At 45.0% G+C, this 15,571-nt stretch overlaps 2 protein-coding genes across 2 annotated transcripts; one reads left to right on the top strand and one right to left on the bottom strand.

Annotated features, from left to right (window-relative positions):
- Window positions 1–3,371: 3,371 nt before the first annotated feature.
- LAJ45_10096 (uncharacterized protein) lies at window positions 3,372–3,863 on the top strand (the record flags this gene model as incomplete). Its single annotated transcript, XM_046119627.1, has 1 exon — window positions 3,372–3,863. The coding sequence occupies one exon, from the start codon at window positions 3,372–3,374 to the stop codon at window positions 3,861–3,863; it is 492 nt and encodes a 163-aa protein (XP_045967258.1).
- Window positions 3,864–12,803: 8,940 nt separating this feature from the next.
- Window positions 12,804–15,325, bottom strand: LAJ45_10095 (uncharacterized protein; the record flags this gene model as incomplete). Its single annotated transcript, XM_046119626.1, has 3 exons — window positions 12,804–13,207; window positions 13,321–15,141; window positions 15,223–15,325. The coding sequence occupies 3 exons, from the start codon at window positions 15,323–15,325 to the stop codon at window positions 12,804–12,806; spliced, it is 2,328 nt and encodes a 775-aa protein (XP_045967257.1).
- Window positions 15,326–15,571: the final 246 nt, after the last annotated feature.

Genomic DNA, 15,571 nt, shown 5'->3' with positions numbered 1-15,571 from the left:
AGATCCACCGAACAGGCAATGGGCTTTCCGTAGCTGCGTTTATGAATTTATGAGATCGTGGGTACATAGCTAAGATATGAGGTTGTTAGCGTAGATCTCACAGCTCTCACTCTACTTCCGATTTGATGTTTAATGAATACAAGGGGTGATTGTACTTGAAGTGGCGTTGAAACTACCGGCGTCCTTAAGCGGAACGGGACTTGACGTGATCAAACTAATTTGAGTCAGGTCGTCTCGTCTCTCCCCAATTTATTCCGAAATTTAAAACCTCAAGCCTTTTACCAACATATGGTGCGCACACTCTTAAAGGTGATATGGTGGCATACGGAAGTGGAACAATTGTGGCTGCAATAGGGCCTCATGGGCCAATAAGAGGGCCCATTTCTAGCCATTCTGCTGCATTACTGCCACGGATCAGTCAGGTTTGCTTTCCTGTGGGTATAAATGGGTATAATACTGTTCCACTTTGTTCAGTCTTGGCGCATTTTACATACAAAAATCCACAATTTCAACTTGCTAAGGCTTTTCAACCCAGACAGATATCAAAAATCTGCGAAGATAGAACTAAACTTCATCTCTTGAACTAGAGTTCTATCTTTCCGCTTTTTTTTACCATTTTTCGTGGCAAAGCCTTAGGCGATTGACATTTCGTCGCGATCCGCTACCTTTAAGCGTGGGCGCACCATATCTGTCTTTTTTTCTTTTTCTTTTTAGCGAAGTCCGCTGACAAAAGCGGGACTAGAGTGTTCCTGATGCTCTAAAATGCTGTTGGAATCGTTGGAAACCATGACCTATCATTCCGACCCCTCGATACTTACAGTCTAGAATTAGTGATCTCCCGGTATCCTACCCAGAAAAAGGCCGGTCTCCTCAATCTCCGAGGCCCTCGTCCTCATGCCCAAATGAGTCAATTTTCTTCAGTGGCTACAGGGCTCACCCCACGACACAAAGACTGCAAGAAGGTTATTTGCGCCCCGTGCAGAGTTGAGGCTCTGCCCAGGTGCGGGTGCGGGTGCGGGGTTCGTTTATCTCTCAGATCAGATAAGCGAGAGGACTGATCTGTCGGGAGTGACATCATCCCGCATCACACGCAGCGACAGCGAACATGAGTGCGTGCGGCTCAACAAGGCACAGCACAGCCAGAATCTGCACTTGACAACCGCACTCTATTTGACCTCAACCTTTGGGGGGTGATGACTTTCCAACCACCATAACTAAAATTATTTTCTCTCTGTCAAACGATGCTTTAGCCACCACTCTACATCATGACAGAGTGCAATTAATTTTCTCACTTATGGTTGTGGAGTTATTGAATTTCTAAAAGTTGGCTTTTTGGTAAGAGACCAAATGAATGTCGCCCAAAGTTGCCTATTTAGGCAATAGCTCTAGAGCGTTGGGTATTTGGTTACCGGATTAGGCAACTCTTGGCTGCCTCTTAATATCATTGATAGGTCTTGGCATAAAAGAGCAATAAAAGTGCCAAGTTATTACTTGATTAGGAAAGTGATAGCCAAAAAACACCAATGTCGCACCTACTCCAGCTACAGGCGTTGTTGGGCACATTTGCTGTAAAGTGATTTGTCATGTATTAGTCAGCACAGCACGTGATAACGTGGACAATCCCTTTGTAAAGGTGTTCTCAGTGGAACGACCTCATAGCTAGCTCGCTGTTTTCCTTTCTGTTTCATTATCATCCGTCGTTAGTATCGTCAGAGAAGTTTTCAGTTTGATTCCTCCCTGGCAATAAATAAGATTTTATTCATTTTTGTCATTCGAATCGTCGTGAAGCCGAAGACGAAATTAGAAGAAAAGAAACAGAGACAGAATACGATAAAAGAACCCGGCCAACAGCGTCCGCAACCGTACAACACGGAATCAAACCACCACAATCGATTCTGGGGCTCGCCGATGACTAATCCAACGGGTGATGTCCTATGATGCGAGTGAGCGCCTGTGAAGCGAGTGATTCACCATGATGCGATCGGATGTTTCCGCGGTGTTTCGTCCGCGCAAAGAAAACACCTGCGCTGGAACAAGACCAACGCATCCTCGCCTCCCCACCCCCACGAAACTACTTTAAGCTCTAAGTCAGCCCAGCTCCAGTTTCCATATGGTGACCGGCCGGAGCCCCCCAAAATTGCTATCCCGGTGTTCCACATCAATAGCGACAGACCTCACCCGACGATCTACCCATATAATAAGAATGATCTAAGATGTCAAATAGAATATATTCCATCGCAATCGTCGGTAGACCAGCTAGCTATAGGCCGCAGAATCTGAACACTCGGTCCGGACCTAAGAGTTAATGTGAATCTACAGTTAGCTTCAACGAAACAGGTAGAAGGCCGGGCGCGCTCGTGCTCGGGGACAAGAAATCTCAAGCTCTCAAGCTTAACTCAAGGCAAAATGAAGCGGAGCTGATTTCTGAGAGGATAACTCCTACTATATCTGCTTGATTGCGGGTAGTACTCTTGTACATGTACGATCAAAGTCAAAAATCGTAAGAAACGGCTGATCAGAGCTATATCGATTGCCCGGAATCACTCCCCTAGGCCCGAACATTTAATAATAGTAATATATACATGGCTCAAGCTATCTCAAGTCGAGCTAGCCATCGATATAACTCGACCGGTGGCCCACCTGAGCTGGTAATGTAGGGTGTGAGAGAAAAGCTCAAGTCGAGGACTTGGGACGACTCGACTCGCGTCGAAAATACTACAATCATGCGGTATATGTTTTGGTGGTTTAGGGACATCTCTCGCTTTTTACAGTCAGATCATGGACAAACCAAGTCGGCGCGGCATATGTCGGCATATGTATAGCTACATGTATATGTGTCGTGTAGTGTTAAAGCCGGTGTCGCGGTGTGGTTGTGTTAGGGGGAGGTTAGTAAGCAAAAGTAAGCTAGCTACAAGAACGGTTGCAGTGTCCTATGCAGTGCCATTATCTACGTAGATTTTGACACTTCCCTTCTTCTTCTTCATCTTTCACTCAGATATACATGTATCGATCATCAGCCTTCGTATAGATTGGTTCATCAAGAAAAGACATTGAAACATCAATAGGTATGTAGATACCCCCCTCACCTTTGTCCGCTAAAAAAACAACACGACACCCCTCACAATAACGAGGGAACAGTCACCGAAAGTCAACAATCTCAATCCCCTCTTCCTTTGCCTCCGAACAGCCTGCATTCTATCCGAGAACACAATCATAGCGCAGCTCATGTCCAGCTTCGCCGGAAAGGAAATATGGCCTTTGTAAGTTCCCCCCCCCCCCCCCCAAGTTCTCCTCCTCTAGAGTCTCACACGCACAATATCAGTTACAGCAATGACATGCGGACGAGATACTCCAAGGTCCTCTCTTTTATCATGATCTATTGCGCTGAGCTCGCCAGACACACCCAGACGCTCGCGGAGGCCTGCTTCCTGATTGTCCATTGGGGTGGTCTCCACTCTTGGCTGACGCTCACGGGCCGCCGCTCGCGCCACCCATACGACGAGGTTAAAAATATAGCCCATTATCTGGAGTTCAGTCCGCCACCGACAACACGATACCGCGCGCAGGACCAGGAGGAGGAAGTCAAGGCGCTGCTGTGCTGGCTGGAGGAGCTGATGGTGGTGGGTAATGATGCGTTTCTGGGGCTTTTTAAGGAGGTGGATACCCTGAAGATGCTGGAGAGCGGAGGGGACCTACTGCCGATGTTGGAATACTGGGAACAGCGGCAGGAGCGGATACAGGCGATGAAGCCATGGGCGGAGGAGGTGGAGAGGGCGATGTGGAAGACAAGAAGGCTCTTAGGATCGAGGGTTTCCGGCGATGAGAGGCCGTGGAGCCTCTTCGACGAAGAAAGCATTGCCTGATACTATTATCGAGATGAGAAGGCCCCGACTCATACGTACATCCCCATATAAAAACTGTGATCAGCTTCATCGGCATGGCTTTTAAGGTTTGACTGTGTCAGGAGAATAGCGAGTTGGAGCCCGTTGAGGTTGCGATCATTTACTACATCTTCGTCTAGCTAGCATGTGCACCGTCACTTTATGCTCATAGGTTTCACTCAAAGAAAGCGATAACAGGCTCGCGGGGACCCCCTTTCTTAATAGATCGTGTTCATCCGCCATCGAGGGAACACATACATGGCCGGCTTATCAATAAATTATCACCCACCCACAAACCAAACAACAATTTCTCCATGTGTAGGTGGATATATAGTAACGGAATGCTTAGTATGAGTGGTACGCGACAATATAGTAAATGTATAAAACCTAAAACGCGTTCAATTCTGTCTATTACTGCTGATGCACTATAAAAGGACCATCAATATGGACTATATTGTTAATGGTGATACAACGCATCATTTAATGATAAAGCCTGGGCTCTTTTTGCGATAGCGCTCTTCAACATTGTTGCGAGCACATTCCAAGGAACTAATACGAACGTTTGGGGCCGAGCTTAATATTTCTTGAGGTAGTGCTGATTTTACTCTCATTCGACATCATACTACAGAAGAGTAGCTCTTTGGAGCGAATTGTGAACGAAGCTATTGCAGAGTAGTTATTCATCTAACAATACTTTGAATCCTTATTTTCAAGGGTCTGCTACCACCCCTTCTCCCACTCCAGCCTAAGCATAGAGACCTTCTAGTCTGAGGAGCGGAAAGATATCAGTAAATGTGCCAGTTTTGTGCGAGGGAAAGTCAACAGCAAATGCCATTTTTCTATGGGGAAATACATTATCTCATGTATCCGGTTAATTAATATTATTGAAATACATCTAGTTTTTTAATCTTTTCTGCAGCTATGAACAGCCAATTTATTGATTTTCAATCGGCGAATACACTTTCACCCAATTGTACCTAAGAAAGAGACATGTGCCTCGTTAGTAACGAGGTTATGAGGGTCTCTAAACGGTAGACAAGGGTTATGGTTAAGTTACCAATCATTACGGACATTAACAGCTCTTGCAGCACTGGGTCAGTCAATTGTTCCTTGAAGGGAGTCAAGTCCCCAAATACTGCACCATCACTGAAAACACCCGGTGTCATCACAGGCTTGGCTCTTACGCAATGGACATGGCGGACACCTGCCAAAATGGCTGGACATAAGGCATTGAAGTATCCCACTGTACCTTCTACCGAATCCGCTGGTTGGACAAGCCGGGCAATGAGAAAGTCCGGCCCGCTTTGAAGCTTAGGGTGGATGTGAATGCAACAAGGTCCACCAGTAGAGCCGATTTTGTTACTGTATCATGTAATAGGAGAATGAGGAACTCGGATATATTACTGAAGACGTCCGATGCGCGTATTTCAGCAGCCTTTTGTATCCTGCCGGGATAGGTTTCGGTGCACGAAAACGCGATCATCAAGATAGTGCAAGAAATGCTAAGTGAGAGGAAAAGCACTTGTCTCAAGGCGAAGTTATATCCAAGTTTACACACCTTCGACTTATGACGCTCTTGCTGTTCTTTTTGCTGACACGCTTCCTCGAGAAATTTCTTCAGCTGCAGGTCATCAGTCATATCCTGATCGGCCGATTACTATCTTTTTTTGCCTTCCACTTTGTGAAGCTCTCTGCCGCATCCTTATGAAGACTATTCATGGTCTCATTTGAAAAGGACCTTTCCTGCCTCAATGCTTGCTCAAAAGGCAGTGGCAAGTAGCCTTTTCTCCGATTTATTCTCATTCCTACTGCTAAGCTGTGCTAAGAAGATCTGACCTGTCTCGTTTATGGATCCGTGATCTTTGCTGAAGTTGAATCAGTACTGGATGGTAGGTATGAGCTTGTTGCAGGGCCGGAGTGGGAATGTGATCTTTAACGATGAAGCGATTGCTATCTCAATAAAACTTATACTTTTAGCTGATTTCACAATCACGCACTTAAGGGTAGGCGGGGTATACTCACAGCAGATTTGAGGTGTGATGGTTGCGTGAGTTAAATCAATACGGAATGGAACGGAGACTGGCACATGGTGTAATCGCAATTCACGGCTGAATGATGATGAAAGATCAAAAATCCCGTGGTTAACGTACGCTGGTGACCAATATGCAACGGATATGTGTTATCTGCAGCAGAGGAGAACGTTCTTTGTGATCTGAAAGAAAGATCACCGATATATTTAGATTGAGGGGGGATAGGTTAAGTACATGTAGTTGGAAACATGTATCGTGTTAGGATGGAGAGAGATGTAGTTGGTCTATGGTAACGGGTGAAAAATTAAATACTTTATTTAAGGCCGGGTGCGTCGCGTTCAACTGTACGTGTACGTAAATTGCGTAATTTGCACCCGCCCCCGGCTGTAACTTACATGTGATCCTGCTTTGGTACTAGAGCGAACGTTATCTCCTTAAGCTAAGTATCTGCAGGATGTCTATGTAGATATCAATTAAACACACATACACTACATATACACATTAAGTAGTAAATAAGCGGAGGTTTTAATCAATTGAGATAATATAGGCCTGTAGCTAGATCCATGGAGTTATACGCTCAATTGACCAAGCTCTGTACTTATTCTGCTGCGGCATGTAACTAGGGCTTGTTTCTGATATAAATAAGCCCCGGGCTTCATACGGCGCAGTTTATAGGAGCAAAATATCTGACATTGATTTCTGCACTTCTATGTCCTATTGGACTATATATATGAAAAGACTTTGGAATATTCCTACATTTGAGCATCGATGCATAACGAGGAATATTTTTCAAAACGGTGTAAATTTAAGTAAAGGTTTGGCCTTCATTACATATACATAATACAATAGCCAGGCCACCGTCTGGTTCCGTTCGGCGGGACGAGTCCAGATTGCTTTTCGGCCGGCCGGGTCGGCCTATGAAAAACTCGGTAGGTACATGTACATGGTCACTTATATTCATACATTTATACATGTATGATGGCCCCCGTCTACTTGTAGTTAAAGGTAACTAAAAGTGACGAAAAGTCAATCTCTAATAATCCTTCCACCAGAAAACACAAAATTTCTGCCGTAAATTAATAAAGGTGTAGTAGTAATAGTGATGAAGTTTAATTTCCTTTTAATTGCGGGTTTTTGGTATCTACATGTATCCTACATGTAGTATACCTGCTTGTGAAGTTATTAGAGATTGGGATCGACCATTTTTGTATGTGAGAGGTGCAAAGTGGAATAGTATTATCCCCATGTATACCCTCTCAAATGCGAGTGGCTAGAAATAGGCCCTCTGATTGGCTAGGAGTCATTGCAGCCACGATTGTTCAACTTTTAGATACCACCGTATCACCTTTTAAAAGCCAAGGGCAAAGCCTATAATAGTGAAAATCTGGGTGAAATCACTGCTGTAAGCTACCCTGAGATTACTTTCTGTGCTTCGGGCCCACCTGAGATCCACTCTGCCTCTCCTGATTCCTCGTGGAAGGAAAATACTACGTTAAAGTTGAGCCACCCGCAGATACAGTCGTTCACCTAGTGATGGCGGATCCTGCCTGGTGATTGCGCCCACCAATTTCCTTGATGGTTGCTACGTGGATAATACGTAGTAATTGTATATGAAATTCAAGATGCTTTCATTGGGTTCTATTCCACAGCGTATTTATTCGCAAGTTTAGACATAGGTGGCTCGCTTCGCGCTTACTTGGATGTAAGCGCGCCAAGCGATGTTTGTACCGGGTGTTGAGGTAAGTGATCCAAATCTGATAAGTGAATGTTGCGGTGAATACCGATATTTCTGGGATATACGCCCATGGGCTTAATTCTGATCACTTTTCGCTGAGTAGGTACGAGTACATCTATACCATTTGTAATCACTCTATCGTACTTGTTCAGGATACTTGTGCGCGTAGCAACGGTCCAGAGTTAACACTGCCATTGGCCTCAAATACCGGCTGCCATCAGACACTAGGATCCCACCCACGAGGGAGTGTAATCAGAACTCGCGTAAAGAGCCTATCTACAATAATCTTGTAGTTGCATGGATTGATCCCTGCCAGTTGTGGCAGTTTTAAGGTTTTGCCAAGAGGCAAGGGTGCGTCGATCCTCTGCCGCATCTACACCAGAATCTTATCAGATGAATGTCATCGTATCCCTTCCATGGATGAAACTTGTCAAATTCGCGCCCACCACTTAGTAGGGGAATTGTGTTGCTTTTTACGGTTCATAACAATAGAACCAATCAAGAATTAGCAGAAGTTACCACACAAGGCAAATGATAGCTGAAAGAGGGAAGCCGCGAATTTGAGTACAACTTTCATCCATGGAAGGGATACAAGTACATGCATACATGTACATGTACATGTAGCTAGGGCAAGTTATAATGTCATATAATGCCTTAAACCGCATATACCCAGTACGTCTCACATGACATTGCAACTACATGTACGTGTGCTAACTTTGAAGTTATGTAAGATGTATTGCCATAACTGTAAAGTTGCATGCAATTAATGAATTAAACAAAAAAAAAAAAAAAAAAAGTTATGTAAGATCTTCATACAGTGGCAGAAATATAGACTAACATACATGTAAATATATCTTATGCTCGGTATAACAGATAAAATATGACACTATAAAATGATCTTGAAAAGAGTGCTAAGAAAAATACATGCCTATATCAAACAAAATAAAATAACACGATAGTTAAGTAAACTCGATCCTAACCCCATCTTCTAGCTTCTCCAACAAATGTGCCCCTGAAATGAAACTGTGGGCAAATCAAGTGTTAATTCGATCGAAATGTCTGATCACGACAATGTTTAAGACAGCATACCCTTTACCGATGGGGTGTGAAAATGTCAACACGCGAAGAAGAAAAATCAACAGAGAGTGTAGAAGAACTAAAAGGAAGAGGAGAAGGAACAGGCGTAACAATCTCTTTTAGTTCACCCCTGGAAGCTCCATACTTGTAAGTATTAACCATTTTCTCCTCGCCCTGGCCATGGTTCATTGGTAGAATAGTCAATTCTAGGTGTTTGGAACCCCCCGATGCACTTGTCTCTCTAACCCCAACCAGAGTTTGCAGAGTTGCCTTTGATTTGATTCCTGCACATGTGTTCTCGAGCAGTGCTTTGTCAGGGTTTGTACCAAGGCATAGAGTCCCGTACTCCGCAACCGTCCCCACGCTTTGATGACGCCGCCTTGACGCCACTGCCAAAATGATCCGAGAATGGCAATAAGAATATGTAAAAGTAATACCACCATACTGAGTATTTTAGCGGTTTTTCCATCGGTAACCGTAAACACGATGAGAGACCGTGATGACTGTGTTGTTATATACACAGGGATTTGTTTTCAATCATAAGATCTGTCGGATATTGAACCTTTCTAAAAGAATAGTCAATATAGTCCGCGTTAGGTGCGGTCCTATTAATGCTCAGCTGTACGTCCAAAAGCGATGTGTATTGCGTATCCGATGGCATTATCCTCGAGATAACCGATAAGAAAGAACTGCCTATAGCTAGTTCGAATTGAGTAGCGTCTGGAGCGGACTTGTGGCCCCAAGCAAACTGGCCGAACCCCTCTGTCCATAAGTCCAGGTCGCGGTTTCTGGGGAGCTTTAACATGTCCCGGGGCACAGGAGCTGCTTGTTTTGAGTCATTGGCATATTTGTAATTCCCGTTATCAGACACATACGTGAAGTTATGAATATAATCAAGCCACTCCTTATGATAAAGTAATTTTCGCAGGGGAGAACTACTGTTTTGACTGGGAAGGTAGTCATGGTTACTGCTGTTCCGGAACTCGCTGGGATGGAACTTGCTGGAATCAGATGCGTCGACTGAGGTTGAGATTGCCTCCGCATTTCGCATAGTAGCCTCGTTCGAGCAGACTATCAACGAATTATCCGAGGCATCGTTTGCGAGAACAATCAAAATTGTGTCAGTGAAATTGCTATTGGTCTCCACGAAGCATTCCGTGATCCAAATCTTCGTTATATTGACAGCGTCAGAGCCTGACCCCAGGACCTTTTGCCATTCAATTCATGCAATAGAAGCAAACGACTACTATGGATTTCTGGACCATAGTTTGGATCTTGTCCAACGGGTTTGGGGAAGAAATCGGTAAGATTGGTGTCTGGGCGCCGAACGCGGCGCTCCCTCCTTCTACATACAGTTTTTAACGAAATTTCTGTTATGTCGGTGACAATTTGGGTTGGTGATCCTTCGTACTTTGTGCGCATTTTATCCTCGCGCGCGAGAATTCCATCTATCGTTATTGAATCCTGTAGTAAGCTAGTTGTAAAATTTATCCCTCCAAGGGTCTGAGACTTCGCGAGGCTCCACCGGCCAGGAAGTATTGGCTGTCACCTGAATACCCCAGTTCTTGTGGTGATGCATCATATTGTGGTATGTTTTATTATTGAGCCGACCCACTCCATTGATCACCGAAGCCGAACTATCAGCATTCTCAAGACTTTGCCAGAAATTGTAAGTGGGAAACGGTGACGCGAAGATAGCATTGTTGAAATGGTCCCAGTTCGTTCCTTCCAAAGTACCCAATGCAGGGTTAATCATGATGTAGGGATAGCAACGAGAACCATAGGTATAGGCGGCCCCACTCAACTTCAGTGGTTTATCCTCAAACCAACCGAATTTAGGAACCACCATCACATAACTCGACGGGCCCACCACTGTGCAAAGACTGCACACAACAAAAATCACCCCAACCATATGACGAATCCTTTTTTGCGGCCCGCCCGAGCTGGAAAAGCCATATTTCAAGGCGGCTCGGAACTCCGGTGAAAAGAGAAAGACAACAGTCGAGAGGGATTTTTCAACGCCCAACAACCCAAGTAGTATACCGCCTTGTGTCAATTCGCGCTGGATGGCTTGACGAGCTATGTTAAACAGTCCAAGAACCATCAAAATTTCGTGGATTTTCGCGCATCCTACGGCGACTCCAAGGACGATTTCCGTGGCTTTTGGACCGTACCTAATCTCCTCAACGATAGCATGATTGGAGATATTGAGCCAGAGGATAGCTCCAGTAATGAGACGTGAGGGTCCAGGAATACCAGAACATCATAACCAACCAATCGTTTGATAACGCCTTTTTGGTGGGTTCTGTGCAAGGTTTATCTAAGTTATTAGCCGTTAGATCAATTGAAAATTTGGGATACTAATAGCATGATAAATAAGATCAAAACTTACTTATTCTATAGCGGAGCCATTGACATATCCTTCCTTGATTAGGAGTCTCGTTTCCTTGCGACTGTGATTACCCTTTTTCGTGATCGGTACTGCTCATATTGTTATCATGGAGTCAGGGGGGATAAGGATATAACGGGATTTGGGGGAGTGTCAGGATCGTTTTGATTGCTGTTTTTTTGGTGCGGGACAGTCGGGTATATGTTTTTACGCTTGAACTGTGATCTCTTTTTTCTCCCGGGCTTGTTCCCTATATATGGTGAATGAGTGTGTTAACACCAGGGGGCGGGGGTGTATATCATTGATATGAGGTCAGCTATACTCGAGCTCGCCATGCTGACTCTTTTACATTAATTTTAAGTAGATCGGAATCCTCTTTCGTTTAGGTTTGCCAACAATCTCCCACGCTCGATCCATACAAACCCGCAGAAGATGCAAACCGACTATACATCTGCACCTAATTTTCATCTAGTGCTGATGGCTGCCTTAAAACGGGTACAGAGATACAGCTTCTATTGTGTATGAGTGCTTTTCGCCCACCCCAATATCAACTATAACCCGGCCCGTATCTGAGCTATGACTCGGCGGATATGCCATATATGATTGGCCCTGCCCACTGCTAATTGGCAATCGGTCGTTTCAATTCTGGAAGCTATCGAAGATCCTAACGTCACTGGACGAAAGTGCAGAATTGAATAAATGCATTTTTACTTGTATTCGATCACAGGGTATGAGAATGTATATGTATACAATTTTGTTTAGATTAACAAATATCGTGTATTGCGTAGGTTTATCTCAGTTGTTTATGTGTAAAAAAACAGAGGGGGGGGGGGGACCTATTGAACTAAGGGATTCATTTATATTTATTGATTCCTTTACAAATAGTAAAATTGCGTCGCCACGACCCACCCCGGGCATGATTCCTTTACTTAAGCTTACGCCACGGGTAGAGAGGCCGGGTTGTAGTCGAATCAATCACCACAGTAGATACAAGTTCAGCTTTATGGCAGGCAAAGTTAAACATAATATCGGATAAAGTTAGTCGATCGCTCCGCTTGGGATCAACAAGCCCAATCTAGTGGAACTTAAGGTTTGCCTGCAGCAACACGTCCCAATCTTGACTTGACACTAACCCCCTGAGGCGCGGGATGCTCCTGGCCACCCCTACGGCGCAAGCAAATGAATCAGAAAATGAATCATGGAAATGAATGATGACGACGCAAGTAAATATCACACGAATCAGTAAATGAATCCCTTAGTTCAATTTGTGCCTTTTTTTACAAATTAACAACTGATCTTGCCCAATTAACGTAGAAACCAGAACTGCCTAATTCTGTCAGCGGCTGAGTTTATCGAGAGTATGGAATTTAGAGCAAATTTGTAAAGAAAATGCTACTTGAATCATGTAGAGTTCGGGCGAAATTGGTACAGAAAATGCTACTTGAATGCATTACAAAAAGTCACTCTGTAAATACAACTCCATGCAATGAGATTCCGTTGAAAGGAGCGCTGAAAAAAAATTGAGTAACATGACCGTTCCTGAGAAAATCCTGCGATCTCATCCTATCTCATTTGTGTACGTACTTTGACTAGTCGACTGAAGCACCTATCGGTATAATGGAAGAAAAGAAAAATGAAACAGAAAAATTGGAATATCTCATGACCATCCCCCAAAGACAAATATACACCCTTTACTCTTCAAGTGTAGTAGCACCCCCAGGAGGAGCAGAAACAGACCTAACACCAACAGTTCCTGAGATCTTACCCCCAATAATACTCCCCTCATTCCCAACGCGAGGGGGAGCTCCATACACACTTCCAGGCCGCGGAAGCTTTTCTTGCTCTTCCACGGCCTCGGGCTCCGGAGGTAGAACAGTTAATTCCAGGTTGACCCCCGAACCCGCTCCTGCTCCATCTATCTCTCTAATCCCAACAAGAGTTTGTAGAGTTGTTCCTGACTTGATTCCGGCGCATGCATTCTCAAGAGGTGCTCTTTCAGGGCTTGTACCTAGGCACAGCGTCCCGTACTCCGCGACTGTGCCCCAAGCTTTGATTATTGTACCGCCTCTGCGCAACTGCCACAAAGACCCGAGAACTGCAACAAAAGAATGTAATAGTAATACTACCATGCTGAGAATCTTGGAAATCGTTTTCCATTGGTACCCATAAACATAGTGAGAGGCTTTCAAGGTTGGATTAGTACCCCACACTCTATCATTGGTTCCGCCATAAGAGCGTCCGGAGGTCCACCTGACTTAAAGGAATTGCTAAATTCGCCATCATCTCCGTAGTGGTCCTGTATTACTGGGCTGTATTGCGTGTTCGATGGGTATAGTCTCGAAATGACTGATATGAAAGCACCCCCGACTCCTAGCTCAAGCAAAGTCGGATCCGGGTCCGAATAGTTAGACCACTTCAGTTGAGCAATCCACTCTGCCCATAATTGAAGAGCGCTGTTTTGGGTGGGTTCTAGCGGCTCTCTTGCGGGAGGGACTGTCCAGTTCGGATACTGACGTATGTCATCATCTCCTTGCCCATTCCCCGGCCTCACACTATTGATCGAGTCAAGCCACTCCTTATGATAAAGTAGCTTTCGTTCAGTAGTAGTGGAGCTCGGGTTTCCAACAGGAAAGTAGTTCAGACTGCCACTGCTTCCGTCCAGCTCGTTTGCATCAAATGGTGTTGTGGCTGAGGTCGCCTTGACGGATCTTAAAGTGACAACGTTCGAACAAACTATCACAGTACCGGTGGAGTTGTCGTCTTGAAGCACAACCATAAGTTTGTTGGTGAAGTCGCTACGGTCCCCCTCCACCCAACCCTCAGTGATCCAAATCTTTGATATATTGACATCCGCTTCATGCGAACCCATATATGTTATATTCTTTTTATCGTATAATAGAATCAAACGACTACTAGGTACTTCCGAACCGCCAATCGAGCCGGAAGTGACAGATTCGAAGGAGAAGCTTGAATTTGAGCCCGGCACGGTCTTGCTAATTCTCCGCCTGCATGTAGTTTCGGACCAAATACCAGTCATGTCCGCGATAAGCCGGAGTGGCGCTAGGGCATATTTTGGAGCCGGTTGATATAAAGACTTTAGGGCGTAAGTCGCAAGGTCTATATCAAATATCCAGGCAGTTGAGAAGATAGTTCCGTTCTTAGCCTTTCTCTCCCGCGCGTCGAGCGAACGTCCTGGTGACCATGTGGTATTAACCGTCACCGGTAAACCTAAGTTCATATAATGATGCACATGTGACATCGTTCTGTTCTCCGGGTTAGTGTTGTTGTTTGTATATGGGGTACCATCACGCAGGTCGAAAGTCGGAACTGCTTGCCAGTAGTTGTAATTGGGGAACTCAGGAGTCCCGAAGGTATATAAATCCCCCCTGGTATCTTCAGTTGTATCCGTGAGGTTCGAATAAACAAGTGAAGGATTGATGAGGATATAGGGGCAGCAGCGAGGATAAATTCCATATGTATAGTTAGGGTGGTTCCACGCCAACGGTTTATCGTCGAACCAATTGAGTCTAGGAACCATCAAGACATAGGTCGCCGGACCCACCACCGTACATAGACAGCAAACTACGACGATAACTACCACAATTTTGCGAATCTTTATTTTTAATTTCCGCGGTCCCTCAGAAAAGCCATATTTCCATGCGGCGCGGAACTCCAGTGAGGAGATGAAGAGGACAGTCGAGAGGGATTTCTCAGCACCTAGAAGCCCAAGTAATGTACCGCCTTGGGTCAACCCGCGTTGGATAGCCTGCCTCGCTATATTAAGCAGCCCGACCACCATTATGATTTCGTGAGCCTTTGCGCACCCTGCGACAACTCCAAGGACGAAGCTTGTGACTTCCGGATTGCGCCGCCCAATCGCAATCTCCCGACCGGTAGAGAAGTTGGAGAGGTTGAGCCAGAGGAGAACTCCAGTGATGAGACATGGTGTAAGAGTCCAGAAATGCCAGCGTATCCTGACCCACCATCCTCTTGATAGCGCTTTTTTGGTTGGTTCTGTTCGAGGTGAATCTGAGGGAAGTTAATAATAACTGTTAGAATGAATATTCTAGGATACAATTATCATATATGCATAATAAGACAAAAACGTACGCATTTTATCCCAGAGCCGTTGAAGTATCCTTCCAGATCCTCGATTAGGAACATCCGGCTCCCGTTGGTGTAACTGAGCACCCTCGTGGTTGATATTGCTCATATTGTCGGGGTGTCCGGGCAGAGAGGGGGGGGGGGGGGGGGGAATAGGTCGAGCTAGGAAACGCTAGAATCGTTTTGACTAATAGTAACAATGATTTAGTATATGTACGAGATTGAAACTATTCTCTTCATACTGTGAATTGGTCTGTGGAGTATCAGGGCTAGGACTGGATATATATATATATCATTGATCTGGCATGGGGTCACCTACCCATGCCACATCGACTATTTCTCTTAGGTTGTCGGT

This window comes from Morchella importuna (assembly GCF_003444635.1).
Source record: "Morchella importuna strain M04M26 chromosome Unknown Morimp01GS041, whole genome shotgun sequence".
Taxonomy (NCBI): domain Eukaryota; kingdom Fungi; phylum Ascomycota; class Pezizomycetes; order Pezizales; family Morchellaceae; genus Morchella; species Morchella importuna.
Note: the sequence above shows the minus strand (reverse complement) of the source record. Positions and strands in the feature narration are given on the sequence as shown.